The sequence below is a fragment of the Penicillium paradoxum genome, assembly GCF_028828445.1.
Source record: "Penicillium paradoxum strain IBT 22861 chromosome Unknown utg000007l_segment0_segment0, whole genome shotgun sequence".
Taxonomy (NCBI): Eukaryota; Fungi; Ascomycota; class Eurotiomycetes; order Eurotiales; family Aspergillaceae; genus Penicillium; species Penicillium paradoxum.
In genome coordinates, this window is record NW_026643185.1 from 3,063,030 (window position 1) to 3,083,349 (window position 20,320).

The 20,320-nt window shown below is 49.1% G+C and overlaps 8 protein-coding genes across 8 annotated transcripts; 3 read left to right on the forward strand and 5 right to left on the reverse strand.

Moving 5' to 3' along the window:
- Positions 1-223: 223 nt before the first annotated feature.
- N7457_008664 (uncharacterized protein) lies at positions 224-715 on the reverse strand (the record flags this gene model as incomplete). The annotated part of the gene is made up of 1 exon (XM_057179707.1): positions 224-715. The coding sequence occupies one exon, from the start codon at positions 713-715 to the stop codon at positions 224-226; it is 492 nt and encodes a 163-aa protein (XP_057028093.1).
- Positions 716-3,454: 2,739 nt separating this feature from the next.
- N7457_008665 (glycoside hydrolase family 71 protein) lies at positions 3,455-5,672 on the forward strand (the record flags this gene model as incomplete). Its single annotated transcript, XM_057179708.1, has 6 exons — positions 3,455-3,586; positions 3,641-4,172; positions 4,228-4,453; positions 4,526-4,983; positions 5,037-5,251; positions 5,292-5,672. 6 exons carry the CDS (start codon positions 3,455-3,457, stop codon positions 5,670-5,672), a joined length of 1,944 nt encoding a protein of 647 aa, XP_057028094.1.
- Positions 5,673-5,864: 192 nt separating this feature from the next.
- Positions 5,865-6,574, reverse strand: N7457_008666 (uncharacterized protein; the record flags this gene model as incomplete). Its single annotated transcript, XM_057179709.1, has 3 exons — positions 5,865-6,201; positions 6,267-6,403; positions 6,455-6,574. 3 exons carry the CDS (start codon positions 6,572-6,574, stop codon positions 5,865-5,867), a joined length of 594 nt encoding a protein of 197 aa, XP_057028095.1.
- A 443-nt stretch (positions 6,575-7,017) lies between these two features.
- N7457_008667 (mandelate racemase/muconate lactonizing enzyme family protein) lies at positions 7,018-8,285 on the reverse strand (the record flags this gene model as incomplete). The annotated part of the gene is made up of 3 exons (XM_057179710.1): positions 7,018-7,771; positions 7,835-8,056; positions 8,110-8,285. The coding sequence occupies 3 exons, from the start codon at positions 8,283-8,285 to the stop codon at positions 7,018-7,020; spliced, it is 1,152 nt and encodes a 383-aa protein (XP_057028096.1).
- A 925-nt stretch (positions 8,286-9,210) lies between these two features.
- Positions 9,211-10,370, forward strand: N7457_008668 (ketopantoate reductase family protein; the record flags this gene model as incomplete). Its single annotated transcript, XM_057179711.1, has 4 exons — positions 9,211-9,251; positions 9,300-9,502; positions 9,555-9,751; positions 9,798-10,370. 4 exons carry the CDS (start codon positions 9,211-9,213, stop codon positions 10,368-10,370), a joined length of 1,014 nt encoding a protein of 337 aa, XP_057028097.1.
- Positions 10,371-10,695: 325 nt separating this feature from the next.
- On the reverse strand, positions 10,696-14,561 carry N7457_008669 (DUF3433 domain-containing protein; the record flags this gene model as incomplete). The annotated part of the gene is made up of 3 exons (XM_057179712.1): positions 10,696-12,533; positions 12,609-14,429; positions 14,519-14,561. 3 exons carry the CDS (start codon positions 14,559-14,561, stop codon positions 10,696-10,698), a joined length of 3,702 nt encoding a protein of 1,233 aa, XP_057028098.1.
- Positions 14,562-17,335: 2,774 nt separating this feature from the next.
- On the forward strand, positions 17,336-18,077 carry N7457_008670 (uncharacterized protein; the record flags this gene model as incomplete). The annotated part of the gene is made up of 2 exons (XM_057179713.1): positions 17,336-17,615; positions 17,680-18,077. The coding sequence occupies 2 exons, from the start codon at positions 17,336-17,338 to the stop codon at positions 18,075-18,077; spliced, it is 678 nt and encodes a 225-aa protein (XP_057028099.1).
- A 269-nt stretch (positions 18,078-18,346) lies between these two features.
- N7457_008671 (putative MFS transporter) lies at positions 18,347-19,889 on the reverse strand (the record flags this gene model as incomplete). Its single annotated transcript, XM_057179714.1, has 3 exons — positions 18,347-19,446; positions 19,485-19,692; positions 19,746-19,889. The coding sequence occupies 3 exons, from the start codon at positions 19,887-19,889 to the stop codon at positions 18,347-18,349; spliced, it is 1,452 nt and encodes a 483-aa protein (XP_057028100.1).
- Positions 19,890-20,320: the final 431 nt, after the last annotated feature.

The window sequence follows — 20,320 nt, forward strand, 5'->3', positions numbered from 1 at the left end:
GACCTGTTTGCCCTGTCGGCGAGTATGAGGGATAATCGGTCCATCTCAATATCAGTGGTTGAGCCTCCAATGCAGGGCTCTTGGAATAACAAGGAGTCAGACCGAGTAGTTGTTAATGATTCCCGCGCTGCAATGCGTCGCGCCCTGGCTCTGTGACGCATATAGTAAAACGTGCAGAAGATGATCAAAAACGAGATAACACTAGAACCAGCTATTATAGCTGTTATTTTACCCTGGTGGTTCCAATCTGAATTTTGTTAGTCGTATCGCTGATTGTCGCCAAGTCTGAGAACCCACCCTCCATTTCTTTGGCGGTCATGCCTGTAGGAGTTGCTGTTGGTGCATTTGTCAATGAGGCGGTACCGGCCGTCGAGCTGGTTGTCATCAACTCTGTTGTCATTGAAGAGCTCGAGGTGGTAGAATCAGACGTGGACGTTGTGGCCATCGACGTCATGTCCGAGGCAGATGGTTCCAATGTGATGGTATCAGTTGGGAAGGTAGTCAACTCGGTTGGCTCAGTGGTGTCCCTCGCTTGAATGATACCACCATCTCCACGGTGACTGTATGTATGAGCTCCTTCGCTCAGTGCGGATACCTCAAACACCCCCTCAAGGTGGGCTACTGGGATGGAAATTGAGAGCACTGCGTCAGCATATTGATGGCTGAGTAGCAGGAAGAGCTGCAATACCCAAACAAGGATTCTTGGCACTTGCATGGTGCTGAAGGAGCGTGCGAAGAGAGAGAAATGTGAGACCAAGTGACAAAGTCGACTAAGAAAATCATCAACACTGAAAATTTGTTTGTCGCGCGACAGGTTACGGGTCTCTTCTCCGTTTTCTTTTCCACCTTCCTTTTTCATCGAAGAGTACGCGACGCGTGGAACTGGCAGATACGGAGTACAATTGCCATTTGAATCAATCTCTGATCATGCTGAATGCCATGCCATATGCGACAGAGCATCAACCCTCACTAATTGCATGTTCCTTCCAGGTCTGTCTTACAGACTCCGCTAGTCAACAAGTCATCAACGAGCTTTTGTTAAGCTGAATGTCCACATTCTGTGCATCAGATGTCATCCGTCGAAGCGTATGCACATTGGGCTTAAGCCTCGAACATATTGGCGGTCTGGGTGTAGTTATTACTGGGTACCTTGCATATGATGACTTTGGCTCCATTTGGACAAGCTAGCTAGCTCTTCATTAATCGCCTCTGAGTTATCACTATACCTCACTGCCCGCAGGCTAGTGACGAAAGCTATGGTAAATAGTACTTAGCCTGGATTTTATAGACACTGAGCTATGTAAACTTTCTCACGCATACTAGCACAAATGGTACTAGAAATGCATGATAAGCTTCTTATACTAAGTAGGAAGTTATATGGAGTTGCTAACGATTTGAATCATTATATCTATCAACTATTGGGATGTACTCACATAGGCACATGTAGACATGTAGATCTGGTTTCCAAGGAGGTGAACGGTCAAGCAAATATCATGGCAGAATAGCATAAACAAGTGTTCATCTTAGGGCCGCTGGATGATTTGATAGATGAAATTGTCAGAATGTGTGATATATATCCTGAATAGGTGATTTGAAGTTTGCCCAATAGTTAATACCATGTCTTAGGCTGTTCACTGTGGCACTATACCCACTAGCAGCCTCAAGATTGGTACTTGTTGCCTGGGATATCAGGTAATAATGCCACATAAGATCTTGAGAAGGCTATATATCCATAGATAGTAGAATATACAAAATAAGTGATTTTGAAATTATAACTTGCTCTCATAATACTGATCGACTTATAGCCATCGATCTTCCCAATCGATATTCGCGCATGCGCATTGCGCGAGGACGCCTCATCGACACCGCGAGGACTCTAAAGGGGCCATGTAGTTCATTGCGGACTCCAACTTTATGAGGAAAACCATGGGGGATGAACCAAGAGCCGGCTATGCCAGACTAGATGAATTATATAGGTGGGTATATGTCGGGAAATCATGCATGTCATCCAAGTAATTGGCCCTAGGGCCTTTGGGTCTACATCTTTCTCAGCCAATGACACAAGGTCGTACACGGTTCAGGCAAAAGGCAATGTGGCAAATCTGAGCTGTACAACTATTCAAAACGAGAGGCTTTTCAGGTAATTGGGTGCTACCTAGTCACATGTCGTAAGAAGCAGACTGCCGGTTATTTTTCCACTAAATCCCCCGTTGAGTTTCCCGTCTGATGTCGGCTTTTGACGTTGGCTTTCCCCGATTACTTCCTGTTCGTCTACTGTTTGATATTCGGCAAGGCAAACTTTATCTCGGACGAGAAAGCCTTTGGGTCATACGATTTACTAGCCGAGTGCTACATATCTTGCGTTGTTAGCAGCCTGTGGGAGTAGAGTGCAATCATGGGATAGTTCTAGCAATGACCGTGACTATCTCTCCTTCGAGATAATGTATGTAAGTGTTGTTTCAATCTAGCATCTAATGAATTTCGTTACCATTGCCCGTATCGATAGAATGACAAAATCAAGGTTACGGCGTTCGCAGAAGCTTTTGTATACGGGAAGCAAACCTCATTTCAGTCCCCATTATCAACTTAACGTTGGAGTTTATTGACTGCAGTTTTGATTCCCCGCGGCTATGTTAAGCCATTGGACCAAAGGATGTACTGGTCATCAGTGGCGAATATCAAACCTATTCATTCAAGGACGACTGAGTAAAAAGATGGAAGTACTAAGTTTCAGTATCTACGCCAAAATCGGAAATCACTTCGTTGACCATGGGTTACATTCGGAAGGTTAGCTGCGTCGAATGTTGATCTCACGCCGATGGAGTAAGGTTTAGGGGATCTTTGATATGTCTTCCGGTAGTACACGGGGAATCATAATACCTTGAGCGTTTCGACGTTTATTCTTTTCCCCCATGGATCGCGATGATATTGGACTCTGGATTGCCTAACAACAAAAAGCACTGAGTGTCCAGGGGGAGTTGAGCAAGGAAGAAAATGTTGTTAGATTGAAGATATATGAGCTAATATCGAGAGCGATTACTCTTTGGCTGAGACTCAGAGCTATCTATTATTCCTGCCCCATTTATATCCGCCTGATCATCGGCAAATAACGGAAATATAGAACAAGGATTGCTATTGCTAGAAATACTTGGCCGTCACCCTGTACCTATCAAGGGCAATCACCAAAGTTTGGATTTTGTGGCCCCGCAACTATCTAACAACCACATGGTCTCTCGGAGGTAAGGTGCTGATTGGACCCGGAGAGATCAATAGCAAACATCAAACTCTTTGTCCTGAGCTGGGGGTTCTTGCTCTTGCAGGTCAGCTGCCAAAAGTCCAAGTCATGTAGTAGATAGCTGTTTATAAGAGGCAAGACTCACAGACAGACAGATAACACGAGAAAAGCAAACCCCAAAAACTGTGTCAACGCGAGAAAAGGAATCTTCAAAAGACAATGCGCGTAAGAAATTTGGTCATATGTGTGATTGCTTCGCTGTCTACAATAGCGCAAGCTGTGTCTACGACCATCAAGGACACACATGTGAAAAGACAGTCAACCGAGCGACTTGTCTTTGCACACTTCATGGTGACCGAATCCTCAAAACCTCTTATTAGTTGGCCTATACTAAATGTCTGAAAGATCGGAATCGTCAGCGATAGGAGAAGTCCGTCCGACTTTGACGATGATATGAAACGTGCCAAGTCTCTGGGAATTGATGCATTCGCCCTGAACATTGGCGTTGACCCTTACACCGATCAACAGCTCCAACTCGCATACGATTCTGCTGCCAATAATGACATGAAAGTCTTTCTTTCATTTGATTTCAACTGGTGGCATATCGAACAGGCGACCGCTATTGGCCAGAAGATCGCCCAGTATGCCAGCAAGCCTGCACAACTTATGGTTGACAACAAGGTATTTGTTTCCTCATTTGCTGGCGATGGAATAAACATTGGGGCATTGCGGGCTGCAGTAGGAAGGTCAATCTTCTTTGCGCCTAATTTCCACCCATCGTACGGGTCAGATATCTCCCAAGTTGACGGTCTGTTGAATTGGATGGCTTGGCCGAACAACGGAAACAACAAAGCGCCAACGCCAGGTCACAGTGTCTCCGTGGCCGATGGTGATAGAGTATACGTAAATGCTCTTGCTGGGAAAGCCTACGTGGCCCGTCAGTGCTTTGAACCCTGAAATTCGAGTCGTTTGCTTTTCTGACTCTCAAGCAGCCGTATCCCCGTGGTTTTTCACACATTTCGGCCCTGAAGTGTCTTATAGCAAAAATTGGAACTTCCCATCTGACCTCTTATGGTTTAACCGATGGAACGAGATTCTTGCTTTGAAACCGCGATTTATTGAAATTGTGACATGGAATGACTATGGAGAATGTCACTATATTGGTCCTTTGAAATCACCCCATACTGATGACGGCGCCTCAAAATGGGTGAATGACATGTGAGAAGACCGAAAGATCACTGTGACACCTGAACTGTCAATAAAGAACAGTCGAGCTAACGCTGATACCAGGCCCCACGATGGATGGCTGGATATTTCCAAACCATACATAGCCGCCTTCAAAGCCGGCGAGTCGTCTCCCAACAACCACATCTCCGCGGATGAATTGGTCTACTGGTATCGACCTGCCCCACGCGGGGTTGATTGTGACGCGACAGATACTTGCATGGTACCAGCGAACAATGGAAGTGGAAACTATTTCATGGGTCGTCCAGATGGCTGGCAGTCCATGAGCGATTCTGTCTTCGTTGTCTCCTTGCTCACCTCAGCAGCTACGGTACAAGTCAACAGTGGTGGGAGCATCTATAACTACGAAGCGCCAGCAGGTGCCAGTGCAAAGGAGGTGCCAATGGGAGTGGGCTCACAAAGCTTTGCAGTCATTCGCAACGGACAAACCATCTTATCAGGCACAAGCTTGAAGCCAATCATCAACGGCTGTGTGTGTGGCTTGTATAACTTCAACGCCTACGGTAAGTGAAAATAACCCTATTTATCTAGATTCCCATCTAAACTATTATTTTAGTCGGAACGCTTCCAGCAGGATTCAGCGATCCTCTCCAACCAGACGGACTTGCGAACTTCCAACAAGGTCTACGCGTCCACACCTGTCAACCGACCCCATCATTAGGTACTGTCCCCCCAGCCCCTCCACCTTCAGGTTCAAGTAGCAGCTTGCCAGGCCCCCCTCCGACTACAACACCGCCGCCCCCAGGACAATGCTCTCCCACATCAACTATCGTGATTACTGTTACAGTTACTGAGACTCTGACTCCATCAGCTTGCCCTCCTCCGCCTCCAGGCGGCGGCGGAGGTGGAGGAGGAGGTGGGGGTGGGGGAGGCGGTACGTGCATCGCGGGCACTGGGCCTGGGAACTACGTTGGATTATGTTCTTTCTGTTGCAACTACGGTTATTGTCCACCGGGGCCCTGCACCTGCACGGCATATGGCAACCCAGTTCCTCCGCCGCCGTCAACGGGTGCGCATGGCATGCCTCTACCAGGCGAAGATGACTCCTACTTGGGCCTCTGCAGCTTCGCGTGCGATCATGGCTACTGCCCTCCCACAGCATGCAGAGAAGGTTAAGTATAACCGAAACGTGGATACAAAGACGCCACTTCTTCGCATCGGCCAGTCAAGGCCCCAGAGTCTTCTACATTGAGAAAGGTCGATACTGTGCTTTCCTAGGCAAATATGTCTGATTTTGCTTTCTTTCATTTTGTGCAAGCTCTTTATAGTGACAATTTGAACAAGTAGTCTTGCTAAAGACAGAATTGTACCACGATCCTTTTTAATATCACTGTAATAATCCACAAATACTCAACATTGAAGCTAAGTAGCGGGATGATCATTGTTACAACGAAGCCGCCAGCACTTGGACAGCGACACATGCTAAGACGAGCGTAGTGAGCCGTGTGTTGCCAGTACATACACTCCCAGCACTGTTGCTCTTGGCGCCAGTGGGAGTAGCAGACTGCAACGACGTCTCACTACCCTTAACACCCACCGCGGTGTCTGTCCTTATAGCAGCCTCACTGGAGGTGATGGTAACAGGCAACGCTGTGACCTTATCTTGATTGAGAGTCAAGATGCTGGTGCTAGGCGCGGTGGCAGAGCTCCCGGTGACAGTGCCTGTGCAAGTGCGATCTGCACTAGTAGGATCGGTCATAGAACAGATAACGTGATCATATCTGTTTGATCGATGAGCCATTTGTTATATTTCATAAAGGCGTGGGCTAGGGTTGGATATACGCACACATCATTGACTCCACCGCTGATCAAGTACTCGACACTCGTGGCGGCCGTGGTCAGAAGCATACCAGGTCCCATGCCACAATCTGTAGAATTGGTACCAGGTGGACAGTTGATACTGTAGGTTGTGGTTGCTGAGTTCTGTCCTGGGTTAGCTTATAATTTTTTCTATTATTTCCAATTTATACGAACCTCTTGCACAACGGCACCCACTAAAGACTGCGGGTCAGCATTGGGGATGAACAGAGAGACGACGGGGTAGTCTTGAGCGAGCCCAAGGGTTGCAAATGTAAGAAGAGCCTTCAAGACCATCTTGGACAGCTATTTTCAAAAGTAGTAAAAAGAAGTGGTTGTATACAGAAGTAGGTCAGAGAGTTGAAGAGTAGTAGGTTGGTTGTGCGATTGAAGATCATACCCTTGAATTGAAACTAAGGATCGCACAGAAGGAATATATTTCAGCATATATGACGATGGAATTAGCTTTGTTTCCAGTGTGTGGTGTTCTCGCGGAAAACTTTTGCGAGCATCGTTACGGCTCGGGATGATGGAAGCTCCATGTCATAGGCACGTCTTCATAGTTCCATCGAATGCAACTAATTTCCGATGAGAAGCTATGAGATGAAGGCAGGTTTACAATGTATCTGAATGGTCGGACCCCAATCTTTCTTCGTCACGAGGGTGTGGAATGCGCTGAACGCCGAAGACTGAAAAGTGATCATTGATAACAAGAACGTTCATGAGACACCCGTGTAGAATTACCACTCCCGAATCGAGCCATCTGGTCCATAGAATTCCTTGGGCTGCCATGGCTCAGTCTCCTGGCTGATTTTTCGCACCAGCTCCTCATCAATATCAATCCCTAGGCCGGGCTTGCAAGGGGCAGCCACATATCCTTCCGCGATATCGAACACCGTCTTATCCACCAGATAGCTATTCAGGTCAATATCTCCAGCCTCTGTATTGTAGTGCATGCCTAATGACATCTCTTGAATGACAAAGTTGGGTATTGACACGGCCACCTGGAGACAGGCGGCCAGGGCGATCGGACCCAAGGGACAATGAGGTGCGATAGCAACATCGTAGGTTTCGGCCATGTTTGCAATACGCATGACTTCGGAGATTCCTCCTGCATGAGAAATGTCGGGCTGTAGAATATCCACTGAGGAATCCTCCAAGAACCTCTTAATATCCCATCGAGTGTACAAACGTTCACCAAATGCGATCGGAATTGTAGTCTGCTCAGAAAGCTGCTTGATCGCTTCTGGATGCTCGCACAGCAGAGGCTCTTCAATGAACAGAGGTTGATATGGCTCCAGTGCTCTAGCCAGTTGTTTAGCCATGGGCCTGTGCAGACGACCATGAAAGTCAAGCCCAACATCAAGGCCCAAAGCCTTCACCTGCTTCAATCGGTCCACGCACGACTGTAAAACCGCGGGCGAGTCAAGCCAGTTGACATCTTCGGTAGCGTTCATCTTGATGCACTTGAGACCTTGGGCGATTCGTTCCTTCCTGTTGACAATAGACTTAAGAATGGTAGTCGCACAAATATCCCGCTCTCTTCACAGAACTTACGCAGCAGCCTCAACATCACTTGGCCGGTCGCCTCCGATCCAGGCATAGACTTGCACTTTCTGGCGTACTTTGCCGCCCAAAAGCTGGTGTACTGGGACCCCCAATTTTCGGCCCTTTAAATCCCACAAGGCGATATCGATTCCCGATAGAGCTGACATGAACACCGGACCGCCTCGGTAGAATCCGAGCCGCCATACTGTCTGCCAAATATGCTGAATGTCGCTTTCAAACCGGATTAGCGATCTCGTTGCAACGCACGGTGGGCTCAAACATACTCCGCTTCGTATCCCACAATGCGGGTGATAATTTCATCGAGTGCGCCTTCGACTGCAAGAGAATGACCTTCTAACGTGGCCTCTCCCCAACCGAAGCGCCCCTCGTCGTCGATGACTTTGACAAATAGCCAGCGGGGCTTGACGCGGAAGTATTCGATTGACTTAATCTTAGCCATGATGATCCGTGAGCCGAAGTAGTCGATATATTAGGTGTAATAGCAGTGTGCCACACAAGATCCAAGCTGTGCACAAGTCATATTTGAAGGAGGTCCGCAAGTAAACCAGGAATTATCCCACGCGGGGGGCTCGGGGAAAGTCCGGTGGTTAAGCGGATTGCCGTATATCAGTTCCCCAGGACCCCCACGTCGAGTGAATAGCCAGTCCAGTATTGGCATTAATGGCCTATGTTGATTGGCGGGGAAATACCATGTAAAAGTTGGATTTATTATCTTACCTGCGAAGAAGAAGGGCAAAACAGCCCGGTATACAGCGAGTAGATATCGTCATTAGAGATGACAGTCTGAGCGTGATCGCCACCTCGATTCTCCCCGGCGAGAGCTATGGCTAGGAAAATTATGAATGCAATCTTGACCTACTAAGCTGGTGATGAAGAGCCGTAACTCGCCAGAACAACCTATCTTTCAACACCAATACGTGGATGAACACATCCGGAAGTCGAGGCAAGTGCTACTTGGATTACAGTTGACTCGCATGTGGCGAGAAAGCGTGAGATAGACGAACGGCTAAATTTAGATGCGACAGTAAGGGGTGCTGCATAGTATCGTCTTGCCTTCATAGAATGTGCTGGCTTTCCAGGCTACCGATAGTGATGTGAAAGGACAGAGAGTAGCCAAGACAATGGCAAGCTCAACATCTCCATCTGTCGATTCGGGGATTCTCGCCTTGGTTCGTCAACCCACAGATCTCCTGGTTGTCAAGGGAATTCAAGGCATGGAGGACGCAGTCCTCGGACCTCGCCTCTGAACATCAGGCGCAAAGACTTGTACTCCCAACCCCCACACCGCCGTCCTCCGATGCGGGGAACTGTGTTCTCCCAAAAATAGGGCAATGACCATTTCCACTTGACTCACTTCAGCCAAGATGGCGGATCATATTGATATTGTTCTCCACGGACTAGGAGCGTAAGTTCGGACTCTGTATCAGATTCAATATCATATTGACTTCCCAAGTATTGGCTCGTTCTATGCCTTCATCCTAAGTCGCTCCGGCCGCGTGCGACTAACCGTTGTAGCACGTTCGAACTATGAGGCTGTCCAAGCAAATGTGAGTGTGTCCCTGGAGAACAGATGTTTGGATATTAACCGTTGCGCCCGAAAGGGAATTACCATCGATAGCCAGAACCATGGCCGACATGTTGTCCGTCCACACCGGGGTATCTGCGGCATCCATCTAACGTCAAATGAACTTGCTAACAGCTCAACCAGTGGTAAAATCTGTTGCGGACCTTACGCCAGTCGACTATATCGTCTGCACTCACAAGGCAATCGATCAGGATAAAGTGGCAGCTCAGTTGCAACCAGCCGTTGACAGCAGAACCACCATCGTGATCATCCAGAATGGCGTTGGTAACGAGGAGCCCTTCCGGACCCAGTTTCCCCAGGCTTCAATCATAAGCTGCACGGTTAGTCTCATTCCCTCGAGAGCACGGTCACCTCTAACCCTCACAGACATGGGTAGGAGCCACCCAGACAAGCCCTGGGATCGTCGAGCACACCAAATCCGAGGATATGCAGATCGGCCTGTTCCCTAACCCTACGCTCGAAGCGGGAATTGAGCAACAACGACTTAAGAGATTCACAGATCTCCTTCAGACGGGCCAGACTCAATTCCAAGTCGTAGAGAATGTTCAAATCCAGCGATGGGAAAAGGCCGTCTGGAACGCGGCGTGGAACTCATTGAGTACACTCGCAATGGTGGACAACCATGAATGGCTGCACTCCTCGGAAGATGCGATACCTTTTACTCGACAATTAATGCAAGAGGTCATCACGATCGCTCGGGGCTGTGGTGTGCCGCTGGAGGATGGCCTGGTTGACACGCATATGGACAAGATCGATGCCATGCCCAGGCGTGGAAGTAGCATGCAGCTCGATTGTAAATGTGGTCGGCCGATGGAGATTGATGTCATCTTGGGATTCCCAGTTAGGAAATCTCGAGAGCTGGGTATTCAGGCGCCCCGTTTGGAGACACTTTATGTGCTTCTCCGCGCAATTGATGCGCGACTTAGAGCTGCGCAGTAGGCTAATAAGGTGGAAACATATTTGGGAGTTTGTGATATATATATGAAGATTGATTTGTTGTTCGTCAAAGATATCTCCTGAATGTGCCGTATTAGACACCCATTTTTGAATATTCCCTAAATGCCGAAAAGAAACGTGGAAAATGCCACAAAGAGCCTACACGATCCACGATTTTTGTACAATATCCCAAAGCGAGGCCCAGCTTGCTTGTCCGTCTATCACCAAGGGCTCGAGCCCAGAAAACGCCCGTGTACAAAAGTAAAAAGCCAAACATGATATAACGTAACAGAGGAGATAAAAGGTCGTAGCACATATAATAGAGTCATCAGTTCTGAGGTGGGGGAGGTGAATTGCGGATCTCCTGCAGCTGAATCGAGGCAGCCTTGTCGACTTCCCCATCTGGACTGCCGGGCGGGGAATCGGTGAGTTTAGTATCCTCCGATTCCTGATCGACGGCGAATCTCCAGCGATTGTCAGCACCCATAAACATACGGAAGGCGTATCGTTTATTCAAAGCAGTGAGATGAGCATGTCGTTGGGCATTGCTCCAGGTATGTGTGTCGGTAAAGTCATGAAGCATTTGACTATGCGAAATCCAAGGAATGATGGCTCCGATGGAGCGCGGCATTCTGGGTCCACGGAAGCGGCCACGTCGTGTTCCGAACACCAATAGCACAACTATCGCGTCGAAGATAATGATCGCCAGGGCAATGGCAAGCGAGGGACCCGACGGGACCATGCACCAAGTACTGCGGGTGATTGTGGCATTTGCGGCCGGGACTGGATCAGTCAGAGGGTCGAGATATATGTCGCGCCAAATCGTGAAATAGGTGCTATACACCCATTGATATACAGTCTGAGTCATGTTTGACAGGAGACCGGAATCCAGGGAGATAAACTCAGGGTCTTCGCGCTGGTAGAGACGGGCCACAAGGAAACCTGCCCAGTCGTAGGAGGAGATGTTGTATGTTCCTTTCTGCATGGTGGTATTTCCCACATAGTTGCTTGGAATGGCAGCAAAGGCTTTATTGAACTGACCGAGACTCACGGTCGCATTGTCATACATGGTCCCTTGAGTGATAGTCGTATTTCGGACAGGTTGATGCCATCCAATCTGACCCTTTTGGTCGAAAAGGATCGAATACTGTTGCAACCTGGTCCGAGGTTCGCAATGTAATGCGATGGTGTTGTTATCCGTGATCGCGGTGTCCGGTAGATAATTCCAACGGCCAACTACTAGGACCGTCGAGGTCTGGCAGATATCCGATTCGTCCACCTCATCTGGAGAAAGGAAATGAATGGACAGGGCAATTCCTTCCTCCCTACTTTTCAAGGCTGGCATATGTGCCATGCATTCAATCGAGGAATTCTCAAACAAAGCATACCGCCAACTATGACTAGCAGTAGATTTATCATAGACAAGGGCGTCAGATGAAAGGGGGTGGCACTTGAGCTCAGTGCCAACACCAAGGGTTGAGGCGCCATAAGTCACATCCGGGCTGCGATCATTCACATGTATTGGGACGAAAGACTGATTTGGGCTCGTCCAGGAGAGCATGGACACCCCACTGGTGATACTAGTCTGAATCAGGTCGTACTCAGTAAATTGAGCAGCGAAGTCAGTCTGCCAAAAAGTAGACTGGCTATAGTTCATCGTCAAGTCGTTCGTGTCCAAAGTAGACGTTGTCAGTTGTTGCGTGAAAAGTCCACCCGCGACCACAGTCAGAGCCATGTTAACGACACACGCAACTGATACAAGACACAATAAGGCATGGCGGTCACGAATTGCCTTGAAAAAAATGGCGATCGGACTTTGGGATGAATAGTTCAGTGACAACGAAGTCCGCGCCGAAGCATTGCCTCGTTGCAGGTGGACCCAAGGCTCCAAAACACTCAGATTTCGGTGAATCGAGGTACATAAAGCTCCCACAGATGAAGCGACAACAGAAGGTAAAAACGAAAGAACAACCTGAAACGAGCTTGAGTCAGATTGGTTCAGGTGGCGGAACCGGCCGTCTCGAAGCAGAGATGAAACCACTAGTCCGATGAGAATGATTACTGCAGCTAGTGCTAGGAATTCAATAAGGAAAACGGGTATCATGAGAAAATGAGGCATGGGATCGGCACGAGTCTTGAGGTTCTCTTGAAGCTGGACGGGTGAGCCTAATGATACAAAAAGTCAATTGTGATCCCCAAAGACGACCAAAACACATCTCGAATGGCAGAGGTAGTACAAACCATCTTCAGCAAGAATCTCTAGTCGGTTGCCAGAAGGACCCGGCCGCCAATAACAACGAGCGTTTTTAAAGATACGACGAAGTTGACGAGTGGAGAATTGATGGAATTCCACCACTGGTTCCGCGAGGATGTTGGAAGGGTGAAAAATATCAGCAGTTATACTGCACATGGCACCAATAGATCCTGGATCGCTTTGAAGAAATAGATGACGCGCACGATGGATAAAAAGGAGATAAAATGCAGTGAAGGCAGCCAGGCCAAGAATGAGCTCGGACCAAAGCGCAGCAAAATCGACAATGGCGATGGCGACTTGATTCGAAAAGCGTGCGGCTGAGATAGTGATGGGTGACCTATCAGGATCAAACAGGCGACTGAGTGTGAGCACAAAAGTCTGCTTTACATCGCGCTCAACCTTTGAGGCAAATTCGGCTTCTGTCATGATATTCGATGTGTCAAGCACGACCACAGGCTGGAAGTCTCCTAACTCCTGGCTAATGATGGGTAGTTCAGTCACTGTGCGGGTTCCAGTGGTAGGATTCTCACGAATGAAGAGCATGTCGCTAGTGTAGGGAGCGCGTTGGGACAACAGTGCCTGAAAGTGACGAATGTTGAATTCAGCTGGAGTGAGGACACGAGTGGTAGCCCGATCAACCTCAATAGAGATGATAGAGCTGTTAGAGTGCATAGATACAAGGGCTTCCGCTTTCTGGTAAATGATGTCACAAGCAAAGGCAAGACCAGATGCGGAGTATTTAGTCGAATTAGACTCGGAGGTAGTCACATTTACTCCGATGAGTATACCATAAAGATCGTACGGATCGCAGCCAGATGCCGTAAAGGCCTGGGTTCGGTTCGGATACGCTTCTTTGGCGGTAGCAGTGATCACCGGCTCCCAATACCGTACTTGCATGTAGTCAGAGGTAGAGAAGAAGACAGTGTCGTATTGAAAATCAAGAGCGCATTTTGTGGCGCCACCATATGTGTCGTTTAAATTGATGCCAGTGGCGTTCCATGACATTGTTGGATATGACGCCTCAGGATCATGGATAGCAACGGTAAGTTTGTCTTCAATGGGGACGTTTTGACAATCAAGTTGGGCCCAATACAACGTCTGATCCAGAGTCCATATTGTGCTTTCCTCATGATCGCTATCAGAGATTTCCACTGGCGCTACGGCGTATTTGGAAGACCTTGATCGGCGCATTTGTTCATTCGATGAAAGCACGGAGTCAAGTGTGTTGTTGGCCTGTGTTGCCATCCAATTCGCTTGTGTTCTCAAGTCTACCAGGTTGGGCCAGCTTTTTATGGATCCATGGTCGACAACCGTAACTTCGCGTAGCTCCAACACCGTACTTTGTAGCGCGGGAAGAATAATTCGAATAGAAAGAGTCACAAAAGAGATCCAAAGGACGGCCCAGTGGCGGCGAATTGCAGCATTGATCGGGGTGAGAATGGTTTGGCCAAAGTTGTAGTTAATGAACAGCACGGTCGCGGGTGCTCCCTCGGGTCGAGATAGCTGAAAGTATGGTTCCAGGCGAAGGACATCGAAATCGGTGACAGTCCAAACCAAGGAAAGCACGAGGGACACAATTATCGGTAGGTAGTTGTAGGCAAAAGATTGTACGGCGGACACATCCTCGGTGTAGGCAAAAAACACCAAACCTCCTTCACGATTGCTATATTGTCGCAGTGCTTCCAAGGCCAGTAGCATCATCAAGATCAAGGATATCAGGGAAACCAGGTATGGCGGGCGCAGAGCCAGCGGGCGCCAACTTTGAGGTTGGCGGGGGGATTGAGGCAGACGAAATGGAGCCAACCGACCTAGTTGCCATCTTGATTAGCATATACTCTACGAGGTTCAACGGGTGATGTGGAGGGAGAAAGGGGTGTCAGAGGAGGCCACGACTCACCGATATATTGTGCCCATCGCCCTGTCCCATCACTAGCGGCCATGCTGGATCAGGGCCGAAAGGCGGACAATATACTCAACACACAATTGAAGCGCATTGCCGAACCAAGTTTCAACCGTTCAAAAGGAGCACAATACAAACAAAGCGGGCCATGGTTCACCGGATAAACAGGCAAATGGAACACAACCCCGATGAAGCCCGGGAAAACCGGGACGCAACTAGTAAACAAATCAAGGCCAAGAAATGCGATGGAGATTGAACATGACGAAAGAAGAGTAGGGAGATGGGTTTTGCTGTGGCTGTGCTGTGCCCACGTGTGGGGCGACCTGATCCTCTCCTCGGCTTCTGGACTTCGCCAGTTACGCAAATAGCGTCAGCGATCTGCGTGTTAGCGTGAGATCTCTGTCACTTGAATTCGCGCTGTGGCTTTGTTTCATGCAATTTTAAATCCGCTGGAAGCGAACACGATAGCAGTGAAGTTGATGAAATCCGGAGCACAGGGGAGAATCAGGGGCCCAAGCAAGACTGACGTGGCTGATTGCCCAGCGGGGGTTTTTTTTGGCGAATGTTCTCTCGCCGAGAGTAATACTACTGCAGTTCAAATTGCCCCTATCGACTAGGGTGGCCAGAATTTTGTTGATCATCGAGGGATTTGATCTGCACCCGCTGTGCCTCCTAACATGGGTGTCCACAAATTCTCCATACTCCTCCAGCATTCCCCAATTCAACGTTCGGTGTTTTATAGTATATCTTACTTGGTCAGAGCTTCTTTGCATATTACATAGCCAGACCACTTCTCATATCTTGAATGGAGACATAACATCCTGCCCAAGTCTTGGAGTATCTAGTACGTGAAGTATCTACAAGGTAGAAAAGGAAGCAGTACGGTAGGTTAAAAATCACATAAAAACATGTAAGCTGAAAAAGGAGATATCTCACCAGGATAACGGATTGATAATTTCTTCATAGAGAGAGAGAGAGAGAGAGAGAGAGAAGAAAATACTGAATGGACACATGTAGCTATAATGAACAAAATGAGGTCTTGTTGGTACATCCTTTAATCATGCGACCGACTCAATTGAGCAGGTAACTTTCAAGTCATAAACGAGTTGTTTTGAAACCTGCCGTCCATTGCCAATCAACCTAAGGGGATTTATATCTTTTCGTGAATAGACCCTGAAGGAAGATGTGTAGCACGCTATCGATCATCCGGAGAGATACTGACTCCTGACGAAATCCTATTGTTGAGCATCTTGCTGTATCCGCACATGGAGAATCTGTTCTGCATGTTGCTTATTCTGGCCGCAGCCGTTGACTGGTTGCTAATGACTGACCGTTCGATCTCGTCATTGGTTAGTGATATCCTTGGAGGGTTCGCGATATCGGAGCCCTGAGCAATAAACCCAATTAAAGCGGAATGTCAATCACTTGCCTGGATGGGGCATGCTCCATAACAATGGTATAGAGAGGGGTTGGCCTAAGGGTCACAATGGTCGCGAAATTGGATTTAGGAGATAGCCGATGTTCAGTCCTCGAGGGGACATCCCAACCACGATACTGCGAACCGAAGCAACCCGGGGATCATGGTCTGAGTGGAGTGTGTGACCTTCAACACATGGTCCGAGAGACGCATTTGGAAGGAGCCCCGGACTGAACAAGCCGTGGATTGCGGAGAGAATGTTAAGTGACTTCCGAGGTACGCACATCTCTTTTCAGCGGGTCGTGGTTCGTGGTTCAGGAACAGGAGTCGCAAGAGGCAACGACCCCGCCGTTTGGCACGTTGAGATGGATGCCTCAGGTTCAGCATCCCAACCACTGGTCGGCTCATCTCCACTCGTGCGATTTTGGTGATTTTGCTGGGTTGTGCCAACCCCAAATATCGGACGCCGACACTCGGCATCGTACACTCTGGAGATTAGATGCCGCTCTCAATTTTGGGAAGTCGGTCGGGACCTAATGCCAATTGTATCTCCTCCGTGTTAGGATGGGCTATGTTGTATCGGGACACTGGATGAATCCTTGTGGAGTCGGCTTTCGGCCGAGATGAGCCCAACAGAATGTATTTGCCTTCTAGAGCAGAGCCGAATCGGAGGGGCTTGTAAAGCCATGATAGCGCCGAGCAAAACGTGCAATATAATGTGATCCTTGTTTCAGCCGGTACCTGACCAGCCTTGGGGGTAGCCAAATCAGAATCATATACGGATTAGGTACAGCCCAAGGGAACCGGAGAAAAATAAGAGGAAGACTACTTTGTACTTCAAGCCTTCTTTCATGTTAACCAGCCCTAAAAGCCGTCGCTGTGTTTGATTTTGGGGAAGCAGAATGTGGATGAGTTGTATGTTGCATACCTACCATTCAGCAGAAGAACAGTAGATAAACATGGCCAATGCCAACAGTTTTCCTCTTCCAATGTTATTGTTTTCTCTCCTCTTTATCCATGGGTGAAGCATCGTATACCACTGGAATCACCTTATAACACACGATACAACGTGCTTTCGCTTGCATTGGTGCCCTCAAGAACTATATCGAGCAGTGCCTTTGGGACGATCCGAACAAACATACTCGACTCTTGCAAATGGCTGATTTCGCTATATATGAGAATAATCAAGGTCAAGAAGTTGGTCGGAAGAACCGTTATAACAGGTAGTTTCTGTTCTCCGTGTAGCGTTGGCAATGTTTGAAGTTGGTGAGATGCAGTCCGGGTGATGCGGGTCTTGGCAGTCGGAGCTTTGCCCGAGAGCTCTCCAAGGCTCTTCTCGGCTTACACTGGTTACTTCTTACCTCCAACGCGACCCCTCTCTCCGCCTCCGTTCAGCCATGGGTATCTTCAGCAAATTGATCAAGACCACCGTCGCGGGCAGTATTGCCTCGGTCGGCGTCTTTTGGGGCGCCACGCGCAATGACGTTTTCGAGCCCATGGACGCCTCCGACCCCATCTTCCAATCAGCCCTCTTCAACAAGTTCAACCCCAGTCGCAACCCTACCCTCCACGATGTCTGCATTCGTCGCATTCCCCTAGACAAGATCAAGCCCTCGCTGGTCGAGGAGAAAGGCACGTTGGTGGAAGCGTTTTGTGCCGGTGTTTGGGGTGGCATGGGTGAGTTTACGAAATAGCCGTCGCAACACAATACACTCTAACGTGTTCCCTTTTTCTCTCGCAGGATACATCCCCCAGCGTGCCATTCTTGACCGAAAATACCGTGGCCCCGAGACTGCCGATCAGCTCTGGGACCGAAAGGACCTGCTCTCCAACAAGTACGAAGTAGGCACCATCATCACCGACCACTTTGAAGTTGTCGAGAAGACTGAAGATCGCATCGTTGTCCGCTGCGGTGATTCCCCGCGTATCCGTGAAGTCCGTGCCTCCGATGGCTTGTTCGAGATCGCTGCTGTGATTAAGAAGGAGCAAGGTGTGGCCGAATTCAGTCTGAAGAGCTGTTTCTACCAAGGTCTTGGTAAGGCCGAGGGTGCGCCTATGGACGATAAGGTGGCTTGGGCACACCGCCAATATACCAAGTTGCTACTCGAGACCGGTCTTCTGAAGACGTGCGTTCGGTAAGGCAAGGTAGAGTGGAGCACCTTGACATCGCCGGGATACCGAGTTCAGCGGCATACAAAGAGCCCCGAATCTTCGGCTCGGCCATGCCGTGTATATATTTCTTAATCATGCCTACGATATGTCGAATACTGCGTCAATTCGAACGATCTGTTCTGCTTTCTCAAACTTTTTTTTTTCATATTTTCCCTCCCATTGCATAGATCTTTCTCTGACGATAAAGAATCCACGGCTTCTAACTATTAAATATTATCGTACAGAATATTGATATCTCAGGGCTTCACAACCTCTGCCTCGGCCTCCTTCGAGTCTTGGTGGTCCTTCTCACCGGTCGTGGTGGTTGATTCATGCTCACTGGTGAGGGTGATCGCCAACACGGTAGGGATGGCAATAACCAACGAACCCATGCAAAGACCCCAGTTCATAGCAAACTGAGTCATGGCAGGCTTCTCCATGGCATTGATACGCCAAGCCATGGCACCTCCAGTGCTCTGGAAGGTCTTGTACGCCCCGACCAACACGGCAGCGGCAGCTGGCGAATTGGACTGAGCACCGACAAGCCAGTAGCAGAATGACTGCCAGAGCGCATCATACGCACCATAAAAGATGTAAAGGAACATGGGGCCGACTGAGATATCGCTCTGAGTATAGTCGATATCCTGCTTGAAGCCCTGAACAAGACGGGCATCGGACCACTTCTGGAACTGGTAACCACCACCCCAGATGGCCATTCCGGTTACGAACAAAAACACCCAAGCGACACGAGCGCGCCACGGGCGGTTGAGACCTGGCATATCGAGAATGAGACCCATCACGAGACCACCCAGCATCTGCGCAATCCAGTAAAGCGAACCGTTGAGCGAACGGGTGCGGATGTTGAAGTTCATGCCGTTGACTGCATTCTGCTGGTAGGAATAGAAGACGTTGGCGGAGAAGAAGAGGGGCAACATGCACAACACGCGCCAGTTGCAGATGACCTTCAGGGAGTGGTGAAGAATCTGGCGCCAGGTCTTCTCGCTTTCGGGTGTCACCTCCAATTGGGCAACTCGGACATAAGAGGGAGGGCAAATGAGAACTCCCAGGATCCATCCGAACGCCATGATGATAAGCAAGGCGATATAAGTTCCGTCATTGACAGTGCCGGTTGTTGACTTGAAGTTGAGACCGAAACTAGCGAGCGATCCAACACCGCCGCCCAGGTTGAAGATGACCCAGAAGGCAGCGATGGCACGTCCCTTCTGGTTCTCGGGCACATAGGTGGTCATGATGGCACCCTGAGCAACCCACAAAAAAGATGCGCCCACACCGAGAAGGGCACCGGACGCGATAACGAAACCACCGTTACCAGTGGCTATTGTGACACCATTATTAGCTGGAGAAAGAATATGGGAGCTTTGGTCATGAACATACAGTTGAAACACAAGAGACTGCCAGAGTACAAAGCATAGGTCCATCCTCCGATCAAGAGACACACTCTGGGTCCGACACGATCGAAAATAGGGCCGACGAGGAAGAGAGCAGTTCCTGCTGTGCAAGCCAGCAGAGCCACTGTCGCGTTGGCAGCGACAGTCTGGTCAACCTGACCCGAACCTCCCAGGCCACTCAGGGCATTGTACATCTACTATTTGTCAGCCAACCAGAACGCTTCTTTTTCAGTTCTGCAACACTCACACCCGGGCAACAGAAGCAGATGAAACTCATCAGGATGATCTGAAACCACGAATGGGTCCAGATCTTCCACAGGGTTGATTTGTTTGCATTGCCAGAGCCGGCCAGGGAGCCGGACCCTTCCTCAACTCTCGCTTCGTATGACATCGTGAACACTGGTGAGCCACCAAACTCCGGGGGAGACGATCGTATCTTATGTTTGCCGAATTTCCCTCCCCAGGCCCCCTATCGCATGTGGCCCACCATATCAAGTCTGGGGCCCCACGCGATACGGGGCTGAGGTTGCACGCAAGGGCAGGGGTGCGTATCTCAGTATCTCGGACTCCACCAGTCGTAGCATCCAAGGTGGAGAAGATATCGCTTGGTTAAATGAGACCTGAAACCCGTTATCACAAGACTGACTCTGCCGTTTTACCGGGATATGCTGGGAGTCTTGGCCGGAATAGCCGTGGCAAAAACCTCCACATCAGGCAAAGTCTGGGGGGAAGAAGCTTCTCCACCCGGTCGCTTGTTTACTGGGCCAATGCTAAGACGCGCCACACGGACTCCTCATTGTAACTCTACCGAGTAACATCTCG